General features: G+C 49.3%; 2 protein-coding genes across 4 annotated transcripts in view; one reads left to right on the forward strand and one right to left on the reverse strand.

The window, feature by feature from the left end:
- PAK5 (p21 (RAC1) activated kinase 5) overlaps window positions 1-1712 on the forward strand; it is an 86237-nt gene extending 84525 nt beyond the window's left edge. For both annotated transcript variants that reach the window (XM_071582153.1, XM_071582152.1), the window contains exon 9: window positions 304-1712. In XM_071582153.1, the coding sequence (XP_071438254.1) occupies window positions 304-459 (156 nt within the window). In that variant the 3' untranslated portion in view covers window positions 460-1712. The remainder of the gene's footprint in view (window positions 1-303) is intronic.
- LAMP5 (lysosomal associated membrane protein family member 5) lies at window positions 1377-19870 on the reverse strand. Of its 2 annotated transcripts, XM_071582154.1 has the most exons (8): window positions 19746-19870; window positions 18347-18503; window positions 15873-15972; window positions 15427-15599; window positions 15101-15232; window positions 14914-15019; window positions 13333-13521; window positions 1377-7123 (listed from the first exon to the last, which is right to left on the reverse strand). In XM_071582154.1, exons 2-8 carry the CDS (start codon window positions 18404-18406, stop codon window positions 6945-6947), a joined length of 939 nt encoding a protein of 312 aa, XP_071438255.1. In that variant the 5' UTR covers window positions 18407-18503; window positions 19746-19870; the 3' UTR covers window positions 1377-6944. The 2 variants fall into 2 exon arrangements, with proteins under 2 accessions (XP_071438255.1, XP_071438256.1); XM_071582155.1 differs by lacking the exons at window positions 18347-18503; window positions 19746-19870 and adding an exon at window positions 18170-18227.
- Window positions 19871-19907: the final 37 nt, after the last annotated feature.

The following is a 19907-nucleotide window of genomic DNA, read 5'->3' on the forward strand; positions in this document are numbered from 1 at the left end:
CAAAGCCCGTGTGCATCTCCCAGTCTTGGCTGTGCTCACAGGCATCAGGGCTGAGCCCTGTACCTATTAACCCTTTTCTCACCTGCCACTTGCAGAGCTGTGCGGTGGGTGCTATTCTGCTCCCTGCTGCTACCCAGACACTTTCACCATGAGCAGCACATGGAAGACACACAGCTCAGCACAGCTGTTAGCACAGGAAGGATCTCTGTGCCCCTTGTCTTCCCAAGAGAAGCCATGTGCACAGAGCCAGGATGGGCTGGAAATGGATGTTTTGCCCACGCTAATGCCAGTGTGATGTTGCAGGTCTCCTCTGTCCTCCGAGGCTTCCTGGACTCGATGCTGGTGCGGGAGCCCTCACAGAGAGCCACAGCACAGGAACTCTTGAGACACCCCTTTCTCAAACTGGCTGGGCCCCCTTCCTGCATTGTGCCCCTCATGAGGCAACACAGGCATCGCTGAAGCCAGCAGCATTTTGGGAAGAGGTCAGTGCAGAGTCTGGATAAATGGCTGTGTGGGAATGCCAGCAGTTGTGTGGGAACTGCCAGCAGGGAGAAGTAAAACTTTGTGAAGGAAAACCAGCCCTGCAGAAATAACACGGTGTATAAACCAAGGAAATGCTCTCTGTGCTCCCTGTGTGTGAGGGACAGGGCAGTGATCCTGCTCCCAGCTGGAGGCCACGCTCTGCCTTGGACCGTCGCTCCCCAGCGCTCCTGTCTTCCCAGCGGCCATCCAGGGAGAGAGCACCAAATCAGAGGGTGGAAAGGTAACTAGCAGAGGAGAGCATGGCCAGAGCAAAACACCGGCATTTTACTGCAGGCTACAGCACTTCTGTTTCAGAAGAACACTTTTCTGACAAAACAAAGCACTTTTTATCTCGGTCATAGCAGCGCAATGTATTTTGCAACAAGTTTGTAATTTTCTGTACAGTACATTTTGATAATTTGCAGTACTTTGTCATGTAACTGTTGTGTTAGTTGAAGTAATGTGTTAACTTAGCAAGAATTTGAGGAGATGAAGTTTCCTACTTTTTTAGCCCTTTTGAAAACAGGAAAAAAGAAACAAACCACAACCACCTTTAGGAAGTCGTAAGGTTTTGCAGATTTCCCTTGGGGTGAGGGGAGCACTCAGCCCACCCTCATGGCAGCCTGAAGAGCCAAGAAATAAGCAATGCTTGTGGGAGCTCTGGCTTTGGTCACTGCCCATGACGCAGTGGCAGAGCTGCTGCTGTGTGAGTGGCCACCCAGGGCTCCTTCCCCATTCCCCACACTGGGAGCCAGCACACAGGGCCTGCCTTGGCTCCAGGGGCATCCTGGGCCATGGCCATCCCTTGGTTTATGCCACCACAAGGCCAGTTCTGCCACCACAGAGGCCTCTGTCACTTGTGTCCCGCTCTGGCAGGGGGGAAGGATAGCAGGAGCCTGCCCAGCGGGATGGGAGCCCCAGAGCTCGGGCAGAGCCGGGGAGGTGCTGCCAGAGAGCAGAAGCCGTGCTGCTGTCTAGACCTTTCTGAATGTGGATGCAACAGTTGACTACTACAGTACAATTTTGTGTTATTTGTTGGATGACTCTGCATGTTGGTAACTGTAGGCCTAAATAGATTTGCCTTTAAAATTTTTAGAAGTGCTTCATAATTATTTCAATGATAACTGATTTTTATTTATTAATGATTAGTTCTTTTTAATTATGTACAATACAAAAGCCATGTTTTTCAAGTTTGGGTTTTTTTCTTACTGACCTCATTCTCTTTAAGAACCACAAAGCCAACTTTGAAGACACAGTTTCTTTCTTACTATGGAGTTTCATAGTTGATAAATTAATTGTTATTTATTGTAGTAAATTATAACCAAACATCTAAACCTTGCAGGAGCTGTTGCTTAAAGATCTTCCTCTGGGAGAAAAGAGTTGCCAATAATAAAGAAGCTCCTTTTAGTTCTGCCCTTAAAAAGAATATTTGAAGGGAGAGAAGCAATTAAAAAAAAAGAGGAGATAAATATGAACTGGAATATGGAATAGATCTGTGTGTCTTACTCCCCACTGCTTTCTCCACTTAACCCTGTTTGCACATTTGAAGAAGACACTGATGAAATGTGTTTGGCTCCCACCACAGACACCCCCAGTGCCCCCAGCGGGGCAGCACCCACAGCCTTTGGGGCTCTTTGTAGTCTTGCCAACTCAGGAAAACCAGCTGCACCAGTCCAGGCCCTGGCTCACAGGCACAGCTGTAGGACTAGCCACAAGAGGTGACTTTTTTAACCATCTTTGAATAAAAAAATAAAAGGGGTGGTGGGGGTTTTTGATTCAATATTCAGCACATTTTAGGCTGTGCAAGTGAAGAATTTTCTGCAACTTTCTTACTACCATTAGATACTTTAAACAGTGTTCATCAAGTTTACTGAAAGTTTTGTCGATTTCAAAGGGGTTTTTTGTGAACACCAGCTACTGGTGAGACAAATGCACATGCAAGTTAAATAAATTAATTAAAATAAACACTGCAGGTTTCGGTGTGTTTTTTTTTTTACCCCTGTGCCTTTCCTCAGTTTTCTAACTTTGACTCAGTCCCACAGTACTGAACCAAGTAAATAACAAGGAAAAAAGGAGTGTCCCTGTACGTAGATACAATATATATACATACACATTTTTAAATATATATACACATACACACACACACATATATATATGTAAAACCAGTACTTTCTAGAGCTGTCCCAAGCGATGTTAAGTGTCAGTGGTGGTGCTTGCACTGAAAGGCAGCTGCTCACTCCCTGCTCCCATGGTACTTGTCACAGCCACAGGGCAGAACAGGTTGTTTTGTACCCTTTGACTGTATTTAATTTCAGATATTTGAAGAGCCAGTTTTTATTTTGCAAAGTAAAAGGGTCTCAAAGAAAAGAGTATTGGATCAATGGGTTTTTCTCCTGGTTGCTGGCACAATCTGCATAAACACCTATGATTAACCAAGGCATGAAAGAATAAGCTTGAGATTCTGACTGTGGCTTCACCCAAAATTAAGGGGAAGAAAATACTGCATAGTTATCCCAAGCACATCAGGCCTAAACTCAACAGAATGCCAGAGAAATAGCCATTTCAACCCAAGATACCGTGACTTAGCCATTCCAAGAGGCATCTCCTCCCAGAATATACCCATGTACACAAACACACTTATGGTACAAAATACACAAATTCTCCTCTAAGCATAGAAAAAAACACTCGCGTGGCTCAACCCAAGTTGGCAATGCCAGCACTTAATAAAACACCCAGACACTCACTGTGGTCAGACAGTACAGAGCACTTTGGGAAGGATGAGCACACCCACACAGCTCTGCAGAAGAAGCTCTCCAGAAGGGCTGTCCCTGTTGGAACAATGCCACCTTGCCTTCCCTGCCTCCCAAATAATACCTTTCTCTTTTTTTTTTTTTGCCTTCCACAGCCTTAATTTTTGGCTTACAACTATTCAGCTCGCAAGTCTACCGACACTATTTCTCCCAGTTTCCCCAGCAGTACCAGGCAAGTGATGAATCTACAATGGCCTGTTACTTTGGGTTGTAGAGTTCACTGAGCCATGTTCGGCCCCTCTCTGCAAGTTTGTTTCCTAAGGAAACTCCTCTGTAGGCTCTCCCCAGGTCTCCTCTCCTGCATTCCGCTGCTGTCGGGACCTTGCCCCGGTCCCTGCGGTGTCCGTGCAGCAGGAGCTGCTTCCTCCATCACTGTCACCCTGTGGGTGGCACATCCTGCCCTTGCTGGGCATCTCAGCAAGGAAAACACACTTTAAATTTACCTTCAGGTTTTCAGAGCATCCACCCACCCAGGACACGTACTGATCTGCTGCCCTGGCTGATGCTCCCTGTATGTCCAGGCACTCCCATGGATTTATTCCTGCCTGGCGCTGAGGAGGGAGGGCTTTGTCTGAGGTCACGGCTCTAAAGGCAAATACTCATCATTTCAGTGGCAGAAGCCAGGACGTTTCCTCACTATGGAAGTCCCCTCAGCAATACATCAATGATTTATAATTAAAGTTCTAATCAGAAGTACTTTGTAAATCATTAGCAGCTGCTTTAGTAAGTGCCTAATTATTACAGGTTCTCAAAGAGCTCAGTAGGGTGATAAGTTTCTTGTATTTATCTACCTTCCACTGGTGTGTTCATAAACATCTCTGTAAGGCAAAGCATTCAATTTGCAGCTAGCCCATAATAAGACATCAATAAGGGAAAGCTATATATAAAATTAAATCACAATAAAGCGCTGCCATCCTCAGGCTGCTGCTGTAGCTTGTGGGTAGGAAAGGAAGCTGGACAGATTTTTTAACCTCAAAAATAATTTTTCATAAATAGGCTTGAAAAGCTTTAAGCAAGGGAAAATTCAGATCAGATTCAGTAAATGTTACCAAAACAATGGAAAAAAATATTCAAAGGGTTTTCACCCAACATCTTAAATAACTTTTTACAAGATACATCAGTCTAGGGCACAGACTCAGTGAGCTGAAGTTACTGCATCTATTTCCTTTCTTCCCCAAAAAGAGAAGGAAAACATTTCAGTACAACAAAAACTTATTTTCTATCAATTAAGGAAACCAAGAAAAAATAATTACTGTATTCATTCAACTCTGTTCCTCAAAGCCTACAGACACATTCCACCTGAAAGTGACACCAAGTGCTTCCTAAAGAGAAACCTCCATCATTAGACAAGAAAAGCAACAGAAGTTGTTAAGGTTTGTGGGCACAGGGTCACAGGGTCACATCAGCTTTTTGGGGTTACCTGCTGGCCAGTGCCACCAGTGCTGGGGCTGTGGGGTCAGACAAAGACAGTTCCTTACGAGCTGCCCTGCTATGACACGGTCACTGCAGGGTGAGTCAGTCTGCAGAGTCAACCATAAATTGGCGCTTTTTCCACCTTAACTACAGGCAGATGTTTGAGAGCATCTCCCAGTTCCACTATGTGGGTTTTGCTCCCTTTCTGCAGTGGGAGAAGCAACAACATGATGTACAAGGGCTAAAGGCTAAAACCCCCCAGCAGCTTTAGCTGAGCAAGGCACAACAAACACCCTCCCAGAGCAGCCTGGAGGTGAGTCCAGCAGTTTCTGGCTGGAGGGCAGACAAGAGTGAGGCAGGACAAAGCTGTAACTTTGCCTCCTCTCTGCTAAGGGTGAACCTTTACTTTGTTCACCCTCCTGCCACCTCTGGCCTTTTCAAACTCCCTCTAGAACCACCTTTTTCAATAGTCAGCTCGTTGCAGGCAGTGGCACTTGGTCAGCCCAAAGCCTGCCCAGAACACTTATGCTGGAGTTTTAAAAGAAAAGGGCAAAGCCACAAGGATCAGTAGTGCCATAATTTTGCTGCTTACCTCCAAATGGGGAAACAAAAAGGCAAACATAATACAGAAGTGAGACTAGAAGTAAGACAAGACTAAAGGAAGGCTTGTGCTGCATCCACCTTCATACAAAAAAAAATTTTTTTTGAGGAGGCTACAGCATTAAACAGCAGTTAAGTTTCTCCTCTTACATTTCACTACAGTGAAATTACTGTTTTTCTTTGATTACTATTCAGTTTTAAGCTGAAAGAGAACAGTCTGAGCCACTGTTTAGATCAAATCAGTTTAAAATCAAAGTATTTTGCATACCCAAAGTTAACCCAAGGCCTGGACTAACTCCTGCTGAGGTAACACCCGAGCCAAGGGAAATCAAAGGTTTCAGTGGAAACTGGACAGTTACCAGCGTGAAAAAACACTGCTCACAAACTAGTTAAGAAAAATAGCCAAGAGGTTAGAAGAAGATTAAAAATAACCAACAAATCACAGAATGCTGAACCACCACACCATGTGCACCAAAACTACTGCTAGAACAAATCCTACCTTTAACATCCACTCAACAAGATGCATCTTTGCACTGATTCCATCTGGTATCGTGGACTTAGGACAAAGCATCACATTATTTCAAAATAAGAAGGCAAATCAAGTATTATATATGTACATGTTTTAATTAATTTTAAAAATTGTCTACATTTAAGGACAGATTTCAAGGACTCCCTTATAGTTTTGCTGTTACATTAGATTATACCTGAATAATCTGCATAGTAACTTGAACATTACTGTTTTCTTCTCTTTTTTGTGTGTTTGTTGTGAAGTTATCGGTTGCAGGTAGCAATGTAACATCTCAACCACAATCACAATACGTGCAGGATGTCCAGCCAGAAGCATTTCTCAGTTGACTTGCAGTAGCAGGGCACTTTATAACTTGTGTATCAATACTTTTTTTTTACTTTTTTTATTTTTTCAAGTTTAGTTCAGATGTGGCTCAAGAAGCAAAAACAAACTTTCTTTGCTCAGTCTCTAGTGTGGGGTCAGCTCAACAGCTGACTCTGATCTGCTCCACTGGAGTTACTCCAGTCAACACCAGCTCCAACTTCTGACCTTTAAATTTATTTTTTATTCCCCAAAACACACCTGTATTTGCTTCCATGCTTTCCTTAACAGGAGTGCAAACTTAGGAATGTGGTTTGAGTCCCTTCATTAGAAGGCCTGAATGAAGGGGCTCTGCCCCCAGCCCTGCTCCCTGCACGGATGGAACAGAGAGGGCTCAACGCTGCCACGAGCAGTGCAGGGAGGAGGGAGAGAATCTCTTGAGAAGGGAAGAAGCAAAAAAACCCCAAACAACAAAAAAGCTAATTTTGCTCCCAGTGGTAAACTTTGACATGTGAAGCATTTCCATTTCCAGATGATCAGCCCAGCTGCTTAAGAAGGTATTCAAACCACCTGCAGTCACAGACACTGAGTCTTCTGACAGACTCTGCCTGTGAAAGCCCAGCCTCAGCCTGTGTGTCTCCATGCAATACTCACCATGAGGTGCTGTGAATACCATCCCTTGCCTCCCCCAGAATCTTTCCTCACCCACAGAAAAAAAGTGCTTTTGCTTTTTCTACCTGATCAGTACTCGGACTGCTCGATGCTGCTGCCTATCCCATGTGCTTGTACTGAGATCTGTCCCGAGGGATCTGCACCTGGCTGGCTGTCAGCTTGTGGTGGATGTGGTAGATGCCAAGGGTGATCACGATCACCAGGCCCAGGATCAGGCCCAAAATCAGAGGCAGGGTTTCTTCCAGTTGCTCCCTCTGGTCCACTGGGCACTTGTGTTCTGCAGGGAAAGGGAAAAGGGGAGAGCCATGAATGTGACACTGCACATCGAACTGCTGCAGTGGCCAACTGACCTCCTCGGAGTCACAGCTCCACAGAAAGGTCCCTGCACAGCAAAACCAGCTGCAGCAGCAATTGCTTTGGAGGGAAGTAGAAATCACGGTGAACACAGGGAGGGAGGCAAAGGCAACATCTATCAAACCAGCCCACACAGTGGAAAGAACCCTTTCATGCCCTTCAGCTCTTCTTCAGGCCTCTCTGCCACCCATCAGTGGCCTTGTTGGGAATGGAAGAGCAAAAGTACAAGCTTCCTGATTCTAGCTGAAGATCTGCTTTGTTTATTTAGTTACAGAGTCTATAAATATGGCATTGTGAGTCCTCAACATCATTAAGTCTTTAATCCTCCATCAGACTTACCCTGCACATCACTCAGAGATTCCCCCCTCTGTCTGCTGAGGCTTCACAGCATCGCTCTGCCCCTTCCCTGTGCTCCCCACAGGGAATTCATGAGCCCTGGCAAAGCACATGTGTGTCTGTGGCCAGCAGCATCCTGGCACCCCATGCTATTCATCAAATATGGCAAAGGAGGAGCAGAGGCCACAGCTGTCCTCTGCAGTGTTCTCTCTGGCTGATGTGAGTCTGTCATACTCTGGTAAACCACTAGAAAATACAATAACCACAGCCACAATGGGAAAACACTTTTCTATTGCACTTGTAAAGGCCACCAAGGTCAGGAAACACATTACACTGGTAATCCCAGCTCAGTTCCCTTGCACTTCCAGAGTCTGCTGCAGGCCTGGATGACAAGATCACAATGTCCTTTGCTCCCCACAGGATTGCTGCTTCTCCCTGCTGATGGACCAGCAGAGCCCACGCTGCTGAACAGGACAAGAAAGAATAAAAACACCAACTCCAGGAGGGACAGTTCTCTGGCCCCTGGATCATCTTCTACACAATACTAGAAATGTGTGGAAAACTATGAAAACTTTAAGGAAAAAGAAAATGGAAAAATGTGTTAGATGAGTGAATACAAAGGAGCACCACAAATTCCTCCCCTCCTAAAGACGGTCCAGATGGGCCCCCCAGGCAGCTGATTGCAGGGCACAGAGATCCACAATAACCACCATGGGCAATGACTCTATAAATCACAGTATGTGGCAAAGAGCAGGAAAAACCCAGAGAACCCCAGGCCCAGGCAGGAGGTGACAGCAGGGACCAGGAGGTGACAGCAGGTCCCCAGCAGTGCTGGCACCTCCAAGAGCTCCAGTGCCTCCTGGAGTGGAGCCTCCTCCCAGCACCAGGCTCACTGCAGGGCCATCAGGAAACATTTCAAGCTGTAAATGAAGTGAAACAAAAAAACAAAAGTGAAATGTAGTCTAACGAAAAAGGTCCTTTTTGGTTCCAGTTGCTCACTGTTTCACCAGGAGTGATTAATCACCAGGACTGTGGTACAGGCAATTCAACAACTGCTGCAATGCAGGGGTTTTGTTTGTTTGTAGTAAGGAGAATGGGAAAAAGAGACCCTGATTATTATTATTTAGCTCCCAAAATTCAGTTTGCAGAGCTTTATGAAATTATCCCCAGTTCAGGATGCCAAGGCCCGACCAGATTCAGAGAGACACAACACCAAGCCGACCTGACTGCAGGAAAAGCCACAGACGGGGCAGAGCTGTGGGGCCAGCGGTGTTCCAGCCCCACATGTGGATACCAAGCAACCTCTCCTGTGGGAAGGATCCATGCTAGAGGAGCTCCTGTGTCCCCACCACAAGGCTGCAGCCAGCCTGACAGCCCAGGGTGTGCTGAGGTGCCAATTAGCACAAGAAGATCACAGCAGCCGGACTCTGAGCTTTGCTTTGAAGGTGGTTTAGCTTAAACCCTACAGAAAATGGAAAGAAGGCTGCTGTAAACCCAACTGAGGGCACTGTCCTGTGCCCAGACACGCCAGGTGTGCCCAGGCACCTTTCCATAAACAAGAGTGATGCTGCATTTGTAGGAGAATGGTGGGGGGGGGGGGGGGGGGGGGGTGTGGATCTGCAGCCAGCGAAGAAGGCAGAGCTAAAAGCTGAGGATGGACCCAACCCTAAGCACCTGCTCCTAATACCTGAATTCCTCCAGCTTTTGCTAAAGCAAACTGGCTGCAGAGCACAAAACATGCCAGAGGATGTGGCCAGAGCTCTGGGGTCCACAGAAGGCCATGGCTGTATTTAAGTGTCTGAGTCACAACTCAAAAAGGTGTCAACTCTTGCAAGAAGCTAGGGAAGATATTCCTTTATCCTGACACTTTAAAAGAAAAAAAAAAAGAGCAAAGCAAGGCTGGCAGTCTCCAGCAGCTCTCCCCCAAACATGCTGCTTGCCCCACAGCTGCACCCGCTGCACCACCCCGGGCAGAACAGGCAGCCTTGCCCAGCAGAGCTGCCTCCTGCCTTCCCAGTACCTTCTCCTCCCTATGCACATCCCTTTTCTCCTTTTGGAGCAGATCACCCAAGTCTGGGCTCTGTGGGGACTGTAGGGAGAACAGGAATGGGGCTGGGGGGGACCCAGCAGGGAGGCACTGCCAAGTGCTGAGCACAAACACCTGCAGCAGAACCAAGGTGCTCTGGTTGCTGCTAGGAGAATGAATTTTATATTTTAATGTGGGATATAATGTTAAAATGCATCATTTTACAACAAACAAAAATATTCACACATTTTTAACAATGTATGTTAACACTTAGACTGTATTTTTCTCCCCAAGAGCTCAAGGGGGGCACTGAAGCCCACAGCACTGTGGGAAGGCAGGCAGAAGGTACCATTCCTGGTCTATCAGCAAAGGAAAAAGGCAAAGGGTGAGCAGGAGGAGACATGGGATGGATAAAGTCCATGGCAGACAAATTCAGACACTCAACCCCATCAAGCACAGTGTGGGCAGGTGGGCTGATGCACAGCAAATGGAACACATCACACTGGGAACTGCTGTATATTTTAAAATCCATGATCCTGCAGCAGAACAGCCCTTTCTGCTAAGTTTTCACCTGCCTTTTGCTCCAGGTCACAGGGATCTCAGCATTTCCCAGACTGCTGAGATTTACCCTCGGTCTGGGAAAGCAAAAAGGTCCCAGGCAGATTTTACCTACAATGAAGTTCAGGTAATGAGTTCTGCAGCACCCCAGACACAGCGGGGTCATCCCCTTGCCAGAGAGGTGCCTGCTCCCTGCCCTACGGAACAAGGGCTGCAGCTGGACACACGGGGGGAGTTTCAGTGCACTGCAGCTGGACACACGGGGGGAGTTTCAGTGCACTGCAGCTGGACACACGGGGGGAGTTTAGGTGCTCTGCTCATTGTTCTTTTGTGCTTCCTCGACGCGCAGCACCCGCCTCGCGCACAGCCTCGGTTTCTATGGTGAGTGCTCGTCCAATTTCTGCACTAGGCTACAAAACCACCTAACGGGCCCATTTTCTGTTTCAGATCCTCCTGCAGAGCAAACAGCAGCACGGCAGAAAACACTGAGCCTCCCACAAGCCTGGGGATCAGCACGGGGGTCGTACAAAGGGATGGAAAAACAGGCCAGTTGTGTCCAGTATCACAAGATGGATTGTTTAGATTTTGAGATGGGTGTTTGCAAGTAATTAAATTGAAAAAAAAATAAATAGAATGATCAGGTCCCTTTTAAAATATGGTCACATACCTTCGTGCCAAGGACCTTGAGAAAATTTGGCCCTTGGTTGGGATGGCTCAGAGGAAGTTGAGACCTCCCAGGATCCCAGTCCCTAATTCTCAGCCTTTGTATTCCTGTGTATTTTGCATCACATTGCATTATATTTGCATTTATATACATAAAAATCAAAAGAATTTTCAATTTCTCTAGGATTCTTTTGTTGGTTTAAATGTTCTCACACCCTCTGGATCCCAATTTCATTTTACTCATCTTTAAAGCTGAAAAATATAGACACATTTTCCCTATTACAATTACCAAGCTCCGAATGAAAAAAATGTTCTGCTGCTTCTATACTGTATAAAGTAAACAAATAGATACACGTATGGATTTGCAAAGGTTGGAAGCAGTGACTTTAAAAAAAATAAAAAAACAAACAAAAAACAGTACTCTGGGATACGACTTTAAGCTTTCAAAACAATAAAAGCAATCCAATCACTCCCTACAAGCTTTTTAACCTATCCCTGGCAGAACAGTGTCAGGACTAATGAAAAACCCTTTCCCCACTTCTTTGTGGTAAAAGGGCCCCAACCCTCTCGCGTCTCGTCGATTCTTCTGCTCTAGCGGGTCTCTTTCTCTGTTCTAAAATATTTTTAAAATGTTCTGTAGCTTGTTCATAATTAATAGGAATTTTACCTAATGGGAAATTAATGAACCAAAAAGGAGAAGGCTAATTACTGTAATTTAAGATTGGCAGTGGTTCTCAGGCCACACAAAGGACCGTGTTTTGCCATGCGTGTGCTGGGGACAGGCGCGGCTGGTGGGGATGCGCTGCTGGGAGAAGCAGCACAGCCCCGTGTGAAGCTTCATTGATAAATGACCTCTCAGGCACTTCTGACCACCCTCTCCAGGTGCTCTTTGCTATGTAACTTCCAGTGGAATCCAACAAAAAGAAGGGTAATTGAATAAGGAGAGCCACAACAGAAAAAACAAAGCCTGACAAAAAGAGAAGCCTGGCTTTCCTCTGGAGGAGGAATTCCCAATACTCTAAAGATTGCTAAACCAACCAGGGGTTCTTTGTGTTCCCAAGGGAAATAAACTACAGCAACAAAGGGGAAAAAAAGAAACAAAATCTACTGCCTTACAGGAAAAAGCATATCATGAAAATGGCAGGTAGATTCCTTTGGCAACAAGCCCCGAGTTCAGTTATTTGAACTGGGAGCTCTCAGACTTCGTTAGTTTGGTATCACAGAGACACAGCAGTTCAAACAGAATCCAAACTTGCATATTTTAAATACGCCTTTCCTTTCCCAGCCTCAAACGTCTGCCCAGCCAAACCCTGACTACAGGAAGCCTGAATTCACAGGAAGATGTAAAGATGTGCCAACAAAAAACAATTACAGCAAACTATTGAATTGTACACTATGCAAAATGTGGTACTACTTTGATATGAAAAAAGTCTGCCCACAGATAAAACCTTCTCTGTCCTACCTTGGCCCTGCCATGAGTAATTCAGCCACGCAGAGCTCTGCCAGAGCCAGAACACATAACAGTGTGGATTTACTCCATCGGTAAGAGGATGCGAGTCATGAGTGCAAGTCCTCGGCTCTGCAGTCACTGCTGGGGTTTCACTGTGTTCTGAAATATTTCCCACATGCAAAATAATAAAGTCCCCCATTTTTAATGCTAGGTTTGAAAATAACACCACCATTTTCTAGCTTGTTATTAAGATTTGGCCATTACATATTTTATTTGCATCTTGTTACGATAATGGACTTAGCTAATTTGATAAGGTAGTGCTACAAAACAGGGACTAGTCTCACCTAATTCAGATAAGCATGTTTACATTTCCTCATGCAGCCTTATGGAAAAGCCAAGTGGGAGTCAGGGAGAAACACCCCCATGAGTTCCTTGTGATAAAGGAAGCCAAACTGCAGGAATTCTGCCCCATGGCAGTATTGCTGCTGACTCCAATACAGCCCTTTGAAAGAACCAGCAAGCCTTAACCTACATTTTCTTTTCTCCACCATTACCTTTAGAGAAACTCAAGAAGAGGGATGGCATCCTCTGTGTTTGGCTCATGAGGGGCCTCGCTGAATTCCCTGTGATGCTTCCTTCACCCTCACAATGAGCATTAATCAAAGCCAGCAACGTGCATCCCAAGTCATCTCCTGGCACCACAGCCCCAGGTTTTCCTCAGTGTGCAGCAGCCCTAAAAAGAAAGCCCTGGGGCTGTGGTGAGAAGCTTTTGTGCTGCAGAGGAAACACCTGACCCTTGCAGGGCTCTCCAGAGACTCTGCAGTTGAGGCTTGCTCCAAGTCCCTACAGAAGCCAATGTACATGCAATGATAGCCCATGACTTAGCAGGTTGGCTAAATTTGTAATGTTTTCGGAGGGTCACAGAGGCAGGGAATTGATTGGAGGGATTTCAGGGAGCACTGATGAGGGAGCAGGAGTGAGGGAAAAGTGCTCTCATGAAGGTGGGACCAAATTCCTTCAGGACACTGCAACATCCCCAAAGGCCACAGCAGCACCAGCACCTTGGGGGTGCAGGACTTGCCTTCACCCTACACCTTACCTTCACTGAAGACAAAATCCGCAGTGATGTCGAAGGGCTGGAGCCGCACCTCGGACAGCAGGAGCTGCACAGACTTCTGGTGGTCACTGGAGATGAGGGAGATGGTCTGCTGTGCCTGGCACTCGTAGGACATCCCTGCCGGGGTGACGAGGGCCGAGAGCCGGTGTGAGCTGGCCGTGTGCTTCCCGGCTGGGACACAAACAGGGGTCAGGACCTGTCTCTGGTGGCCCGACAGGACTGCGCTGACAGCGGTAACGAACCGAACACGAGGGCACGCAATCAGTGCGCAATGCGGCGGCCGTGCGCTCTGCTGCTCCTGCAGTGCCGTGTTCCCCTGGGGGGACCCGGCCTTAGGCAGGACATCCCACACAACCAGGGCTGTTCCCACACTGGGGCTGCCCATCTGCAAGCAGCAGAGGCGGCTGCAGCACACGGTCCTGCCAGCACAGAGGGGACAGCTGGCTCTGCTGCCGCTGGCTACGCTTGTGTCGCAGGACCTGGAGCCTGTGAAGCCAGAGGAATGGTGTCTATCGATACCTGTGCAAGGTTTAGCCTGGGACTGTGCTCATACTCTCCACATTTGGGAAATGGCCATTCCTGCGACTGCATTTGGGCTCAGAATTCAGGTGGGAAGGAGCAATGCAATTTGGGGTCCGTACCACAAAGGAAAGCAGGCCATAATGCCCTTCATGAAAATACGTGACCATTTCACCCAAGCATAAATTACAATAAAATATTTTCCCATTAAGCTTGTTTTACAAATGAAGGCCAAATGCAGCTCAGCAAGGTGGAATGAGGGATACCTTCCACCTCGTGCTCTTCTGCAGCCTTTGTTCCCCTCCAGCAGCACAGAAAAGCCATCAGTGTTTCACACTGGCAGAGGCTGATGAGGCATGGCCACCACAGTGTTGTGGGGACACAAACACTACAAACACCAGTGGGAAAACAGCCCCATATCTACTGTATCTCGCAACACACACTCTTAACGCACTGTTGGAGTTTGAAAATCTTGAGGAAGAATGATTTCCAGATGACAGTATTTCAGTTTTCAACAACTCATTTCTGAGCAAGAATGAAATAAAAACAAAATGAAAGCCAAACGAATGGAAACCCAGTGAGAAAAGAGGAGGCTGCTGGGTGCAGAGGCGTGTAGGGGTATGATACTGATGTCAATCTCATAGTTATCTTGGGAAACGGCTGCTTTCCCACCTATCCAACCATGATCAGGAGCAAGGAAATAATTAACCTTAAAAAACATCTCCCAGAGGAAAGGAGACAAGCTTTCCAGCCCAGGTGGCCCCTGCCCACCCCTTCGGGCCCACTGGAGAGCCCGGGGCAGCACAGCACTCGAGCAGAGATGGGTTCTCCCTCCCACAGCAACCGCGGTGAATCAAAACAATAAAAAGGGCCGGGGGGGGCAAAAACAATAGCACACGATTTAAACCCGGCAGCTAGTCCTGATTTTGTCGGGTGGGTTTAGGGTTTCCTTTTAACCCGTTTAGCTGTGCTCAGGCGAGCAGCCCGCGGGGTGCTCGCCAGTCCCGCAGGATCCGCCTTAAACCCCATCCCCGGGGTGCTTACGGCTGACGGCGTCCTTGAAGTAGGTGCGCTCGGAGGTGTCGTAGATGAACTGGATCCGGCTGAGCCTCCAGAACGCCTCCGGCCCCCGGGACGTGTTGTGCCCCTCCTGCCAAGACAGGGCCGGTCAAGACCCCGCAGCGCCGCCGCGCCCCCTCCCCAGCTCCCGGGCGTGCGGGGGAGCCCGTACCTTCAGGAAGAAGAGTTTGAGGGTGTACGCTTGCTCCAGCCAAGAGAGCTCCAGCTCCGACTCGTTAGTGCCACACTTGCCCTTCATCTCGGCGCCCCGTGACAGCGGGATATCGGCTTGCTCCGTGATCAGCTGGGAACGCGGAGCGGGGGCTCAGGGAAGCGGACCCGAGCCCCCCCCGCCCCGACCGAAAATCCTCGCAGGAGATGGATAAAGGACTTTGCCAAACTACCGGCGGTGCTGTGTGTGTGTCCCGAGCCATCCCCGGTTCAGCCGGAGCCCCGGGGAGCCCCCGGGCCACCCCGCCTCCCCCGGCCCCCACTCACATCCACATAGTTGCTGGCCCACACGTCGTAGGGGACGATGAACTTGGCGGCGAATTCGGCCATGAGACACGTCGTCCGGTTTTCCCGCACCACGAAGATGTCCTTCTCGGGATTAGGGGAGAGCCCAGAGAGGTTTTCAACTTCTTGCTCGGCGGCCAGGCGAGCCGCGGCGTCTGCGGGCACAGCGGGGCTGAGCCAGGCAGCGGTGGCCCCTTCGCCCCAAACCTCTGCCGGCCCACCCGAACACCCCCCCTTTCATCCCCGAGCCCGTTAGAGTAAGCTCCTCTATCGCGACGGGGAGTCCCTGTCGCGACAGAGCAGGCAGCGCAGATAGGACAGCCGGTGGCGGTGATGCGGTGCTCTAAGAGCGCCGGGTCTGTCTCAGCGCCAGAAGCTGCCTCATCGCGACAGGGCTCCTTGTCGCGACTCGCCGCGGCGGTACTCACGCAAGAGGAAAAGCAGCCCCGGGAGGCGCCCCCCGGCCATCCTCCCTGCTCGGTCCCGGCGTGGCCGCGGCTGCTGCAGCTGCTCCTCCCAAAGGGTCCCCTCCGGAGAAAAGAAATAAAAGAATTAAAAGAAATAAAGGGAAAAAAGCCGCACACCTCCTTTCTGAGGAGCAGCACAGGCTGCAAAAGCACTCTGCTGCGGAGTGGCGGGGAGGAGGGACGGGGAAAGTGTGTGGGTGTGCGAGGAGGAGGAGGAGGAGCAGGGGAGATGCCGGCGGAGCTGATGGAGGCGCCCACGCCGAGGGACGGGGCGTACGCACGGCCGGGCGGGGAGGAGGAATTCCCCCTCCCGGCGATGGGGACCCCGCCGAGGGGCTGTCGGGGATCCCCGCAGGCACTTCGGGCCGCCGGAGCGGAGCGGGGCTGAGCCCCGGGTGGGGGCAGTGGGGCCGGGGGGCCCCATCGCCCCAGGGTCCTGCCGCCGGTCCCGGCTGGAGGGGATGGAGAAGGCGTTATTATCTAGTCCAGAGCCCGCTGCTCACGGAGCGTCACTAATTTCGGCGAAGGCGCACAGCTGCTTCGCGTGTTAATTTAGGAAGAAACGTGCAGCTATTTTTGTGTAGCAAGGTCAGACGCAAACCCGCAGCCTTTCGTGAACGGCCATCGACACACCTGAGCTCCAAGATGTCGTGACAAACCATAACACATAGTGTAACATAAAACATACCATCCCGCAGGTCCCGAAAGCCCCGATAAGGTACATTAAAGCAAACACAAAGCCGGCCGTGCCCGTGCGGGGCGTTTGGTGGGAGCAGGGGCCAGTGACAGCTGTTTCGGGGCGCTCACGGGGCTTTGTCTGTGCCCGGGTCAGGGGTACGGGGGCACTGGACACGCGGCCCGGCGCTGGGAACAAGGGGCAGCGAGGCGGGTGGTGACAGAACATCCCCTCTCCGGGCAGGGAGGGCTGCCCGCCCAGGTGTGCGGGACTGCTGCGCCCCTCCGTCCCCGTCAAACGGCGCCTGCCTTCCCTCTCTCCGAGCCCGGGGCTGGGCTGGACCCCTGGGCTACCTGTGGAGGGGTCGGGGGGCAGCAGCCGCGTTCCTGGCCAGGCTGAGCCGCCGGTGCCCCTGGGGGTGCGAGGCGGTGGCCAGAGGAGGGGGGCACGGCCGACGCCCCGCGGGGCTCCCTCCGGGGCTTCCCCGTTCCCTCTCGCCGTGTGACGCGGCGTTGAAATCTTTCCCCGTCCCTCGTCGGGAGCTTTTTTGGAGCTTAAACGCGCTGCCACCCTCGCCCCGGGACCAGGAGCACATCGGATTCTTTACAATTTACAGCGACACCAGTCCCAGGAGCAGCGGGGAGCAGGAGCCTACGCCGAGGATGGGGGTTTTTTTGTTAAAAGCCAAAAGGGACAGCAGCTATTCAGAGTGTGCGGAGGATTCACCAATTCGCATTTATAGTCCGGGAAAAGGCGCGTGGAGGAAACGGCCCAGGGTTTTGCGAAGCAAGGTGTTGTAAAGGTGAGTTTTGATTGTGGGCAGCTATCCTTCCTCTGCCGGGGCACACACTGGCAAATGGGGACTTTCTTGCTGGGAAATAGCTCTTTAACAATAAAAGCAGATACCGAAGGAACATATTGATTTTTGTAACTATAATGCTGAAATTCCTTTTCTGCTTGCTGTACACATTAAATATATTCTGACCATGTGCTCTCCTATTTCATGATAGTCAGTCCTGTCCTCTTCCCTACCCCACAGAACCAGAACTGTATTCGTTGTAATACAGGATTAACCTCTGGATAATAATTAAAAGGTACTATATAAAGGAAAAAAATAATCTTCTATACAAGCCTCTTTGATTGTAACACATTATATTTCTGTGGCAATTGTAGTGCCTGGCGTTCTCAGGTTCTTGAATGATAAGCCCAGTGTTTTAACTGCCCTCTATTTTCTCCTCTAGTCCCCTATTTAATTTCCAGGCTTTTTTAGATTTCTAGGTAGTTTTTAAGCCTCCAAATGCACCATCCTGAGCAGCTGCCCCTGCATCCAGCCTGTGTAGGAGCGTACCCCGGGGAGCAGAGGGGGAGAGCAGCTGTGCTGGAGACACGGCAAGCCTGACTGACCCACGGCACAGCCCTGGCTCTGCCAGCACCCGCCAGCTGCACAGCACAACAAACCCTTCAGCTCCAGGGACAATCGCCACTTCCAGCCTGCACAGACATGTTTACCCTGCTCTCCACGGCCTAAGATTGCCTAAAACCAAGCAAGCCCCAAAACAAGGACAGAGCAGAAAGGTCTCACCTGAGGGAGCCAGTGCAGCATTACCTGAGTGAAATGCTGTGATCAGGGCCAATTTATGGTCACAGACTGCATCACCTGTAACCAGACCTGCAACCAGCCCTTATACAGGCAGTCTCCTGTCTCTGAAGGCTAAATCCTCCTTGCTACCCCTCCAGCAATGACAGCAGTGACTCTTACCAGCCTCCTCGGAGGGCGCAGCAGCGCAGTGACTGTAGCGCTGGGGCCTCTGTGACACATCCAGCAGGAGCAGGGGGTTCTGACCGATGGGCTCGGGGATGTGTCTGCTACTTGCCGCTGGTTTCACAGGCAGCCCGTAGGCCACAGCGTGTGGCGTCTAAAAGGAAATGAGCCCCCCGAGGGGTATTTTGGGTCTTTAGTGACGCGGTTTAACTGCACTCAGGAGGCGCAGGTGTTAAAGAGACCCCCACCTGGAAACAGTTAATGACCAACCCCCAAATTACTGAATTGCAGGCTGCCTGTGAGGCCAGGGGGGGTGATGACCCTCCCCTTCACAGCTGAGCTGAATTTATCTGGAGATTCAGAGAGGGAGAATCTGCCACTTCCCCCGATGAAATTCCACTGAAATGGAATCCATCACGCTGGCAGGGAATGACATTTTAAACTGCTTTAACTCAGTATCAATGTTTGAATTGATTAGCCTATTTCATCTCAATGGAAATTCTCACCTCATTACATTAGCGGCCAAACTTCAAATAATTTCTGAATCAAATACTACTTAAACAGTATTTCAAAATACTTAGCTGACAAAATTCATCACTTAATTTCAAATTACTGCCTGCATTTTATGCTAAATTGTCAATGGATGAAATACGTCTCCGTGTTGGGAGCTGAGCCTGGACCCTGAGGCTTCCTGCTCTGTGGTTTCACAGGAGCCCATTTTCCCTCTGACTTGATAAATGTCTTGCTCCTGGCTGAGCAGTGAGCACAGACTCAAACGGGGGCTGTGGACAGTATTTTCTAGCCTTCCACAGCCTGTGTTTTCCCCTGATGGGTAGGATACTCGCCAGGGAATCAAGACAGGCAGATTTGATTTTCCTCAGAGAGAGACTTGAGCTGAACTCAAGCCCTCCATTTCCAGTTATTTCTTTAACAGGTAGGGCAGTGTTTTCCAGTCAGACTATAAGTGAGCCCAAGATGCTTCACTATCCGGTTTCCTCTGTATCTGGTCTGTCATTTGCATCTCCTTACTGGCTAGAAACCACTGCAGTAGGCAACAGTATAAAATTCCAGCTCTCAGCACTGTCTCTACCAGTTGTGTTGTAGAAGACTAATTTAATTAAAAGAAAAATCATAATAATACAAAAAAGCATTGTTTGAGATGCCAGATCCTGTCCAGCACACTCTGAAAACACTGCTGCTCCCAGCTCCATCCAGCACTCGAGCCCAGCTTAGGGAGCAGAGAGAGCTGCTCCCAGTGTACAACTTGTCTTTTAAAACATTACGGGTCATAAGGAGTAGGAGATGCCTCCATAGGTTGTGGCATCAGAATGGGAATTCTGAATGTGCATCCCAGGTTTGTTTAAACCCTGCTTTAAACACCTGCAGACTCACTGACCTCTGTCTCAGCTGCACTCTCAGAGCTCTGCTACACTGGGCTCAGGCTGCTGCATCTCCAGGCTGTGCTGCTACTCTGTACTGGGGTAGACCTCTAGTGCTGCCAGGACCAATGCTCACAGTGCTCCTTTCACTTAAATAAAATTAAAAAAAAGACTCCTTT

The sequence above is a fragment of the Pithys albifrons genome, chromosome 2 (assembly GCF_047495875.1).
Source record: "Pithys albifrons albifrons isolate INPA30051 chromosome 2, PitAlb_v1, whole genome shotgun sequence".
NCBI lineage: Eukaryota > Metazoa > Chordata > Aves > Passeriformes > Thamnophilidae > Pithys > Pithys albifrons.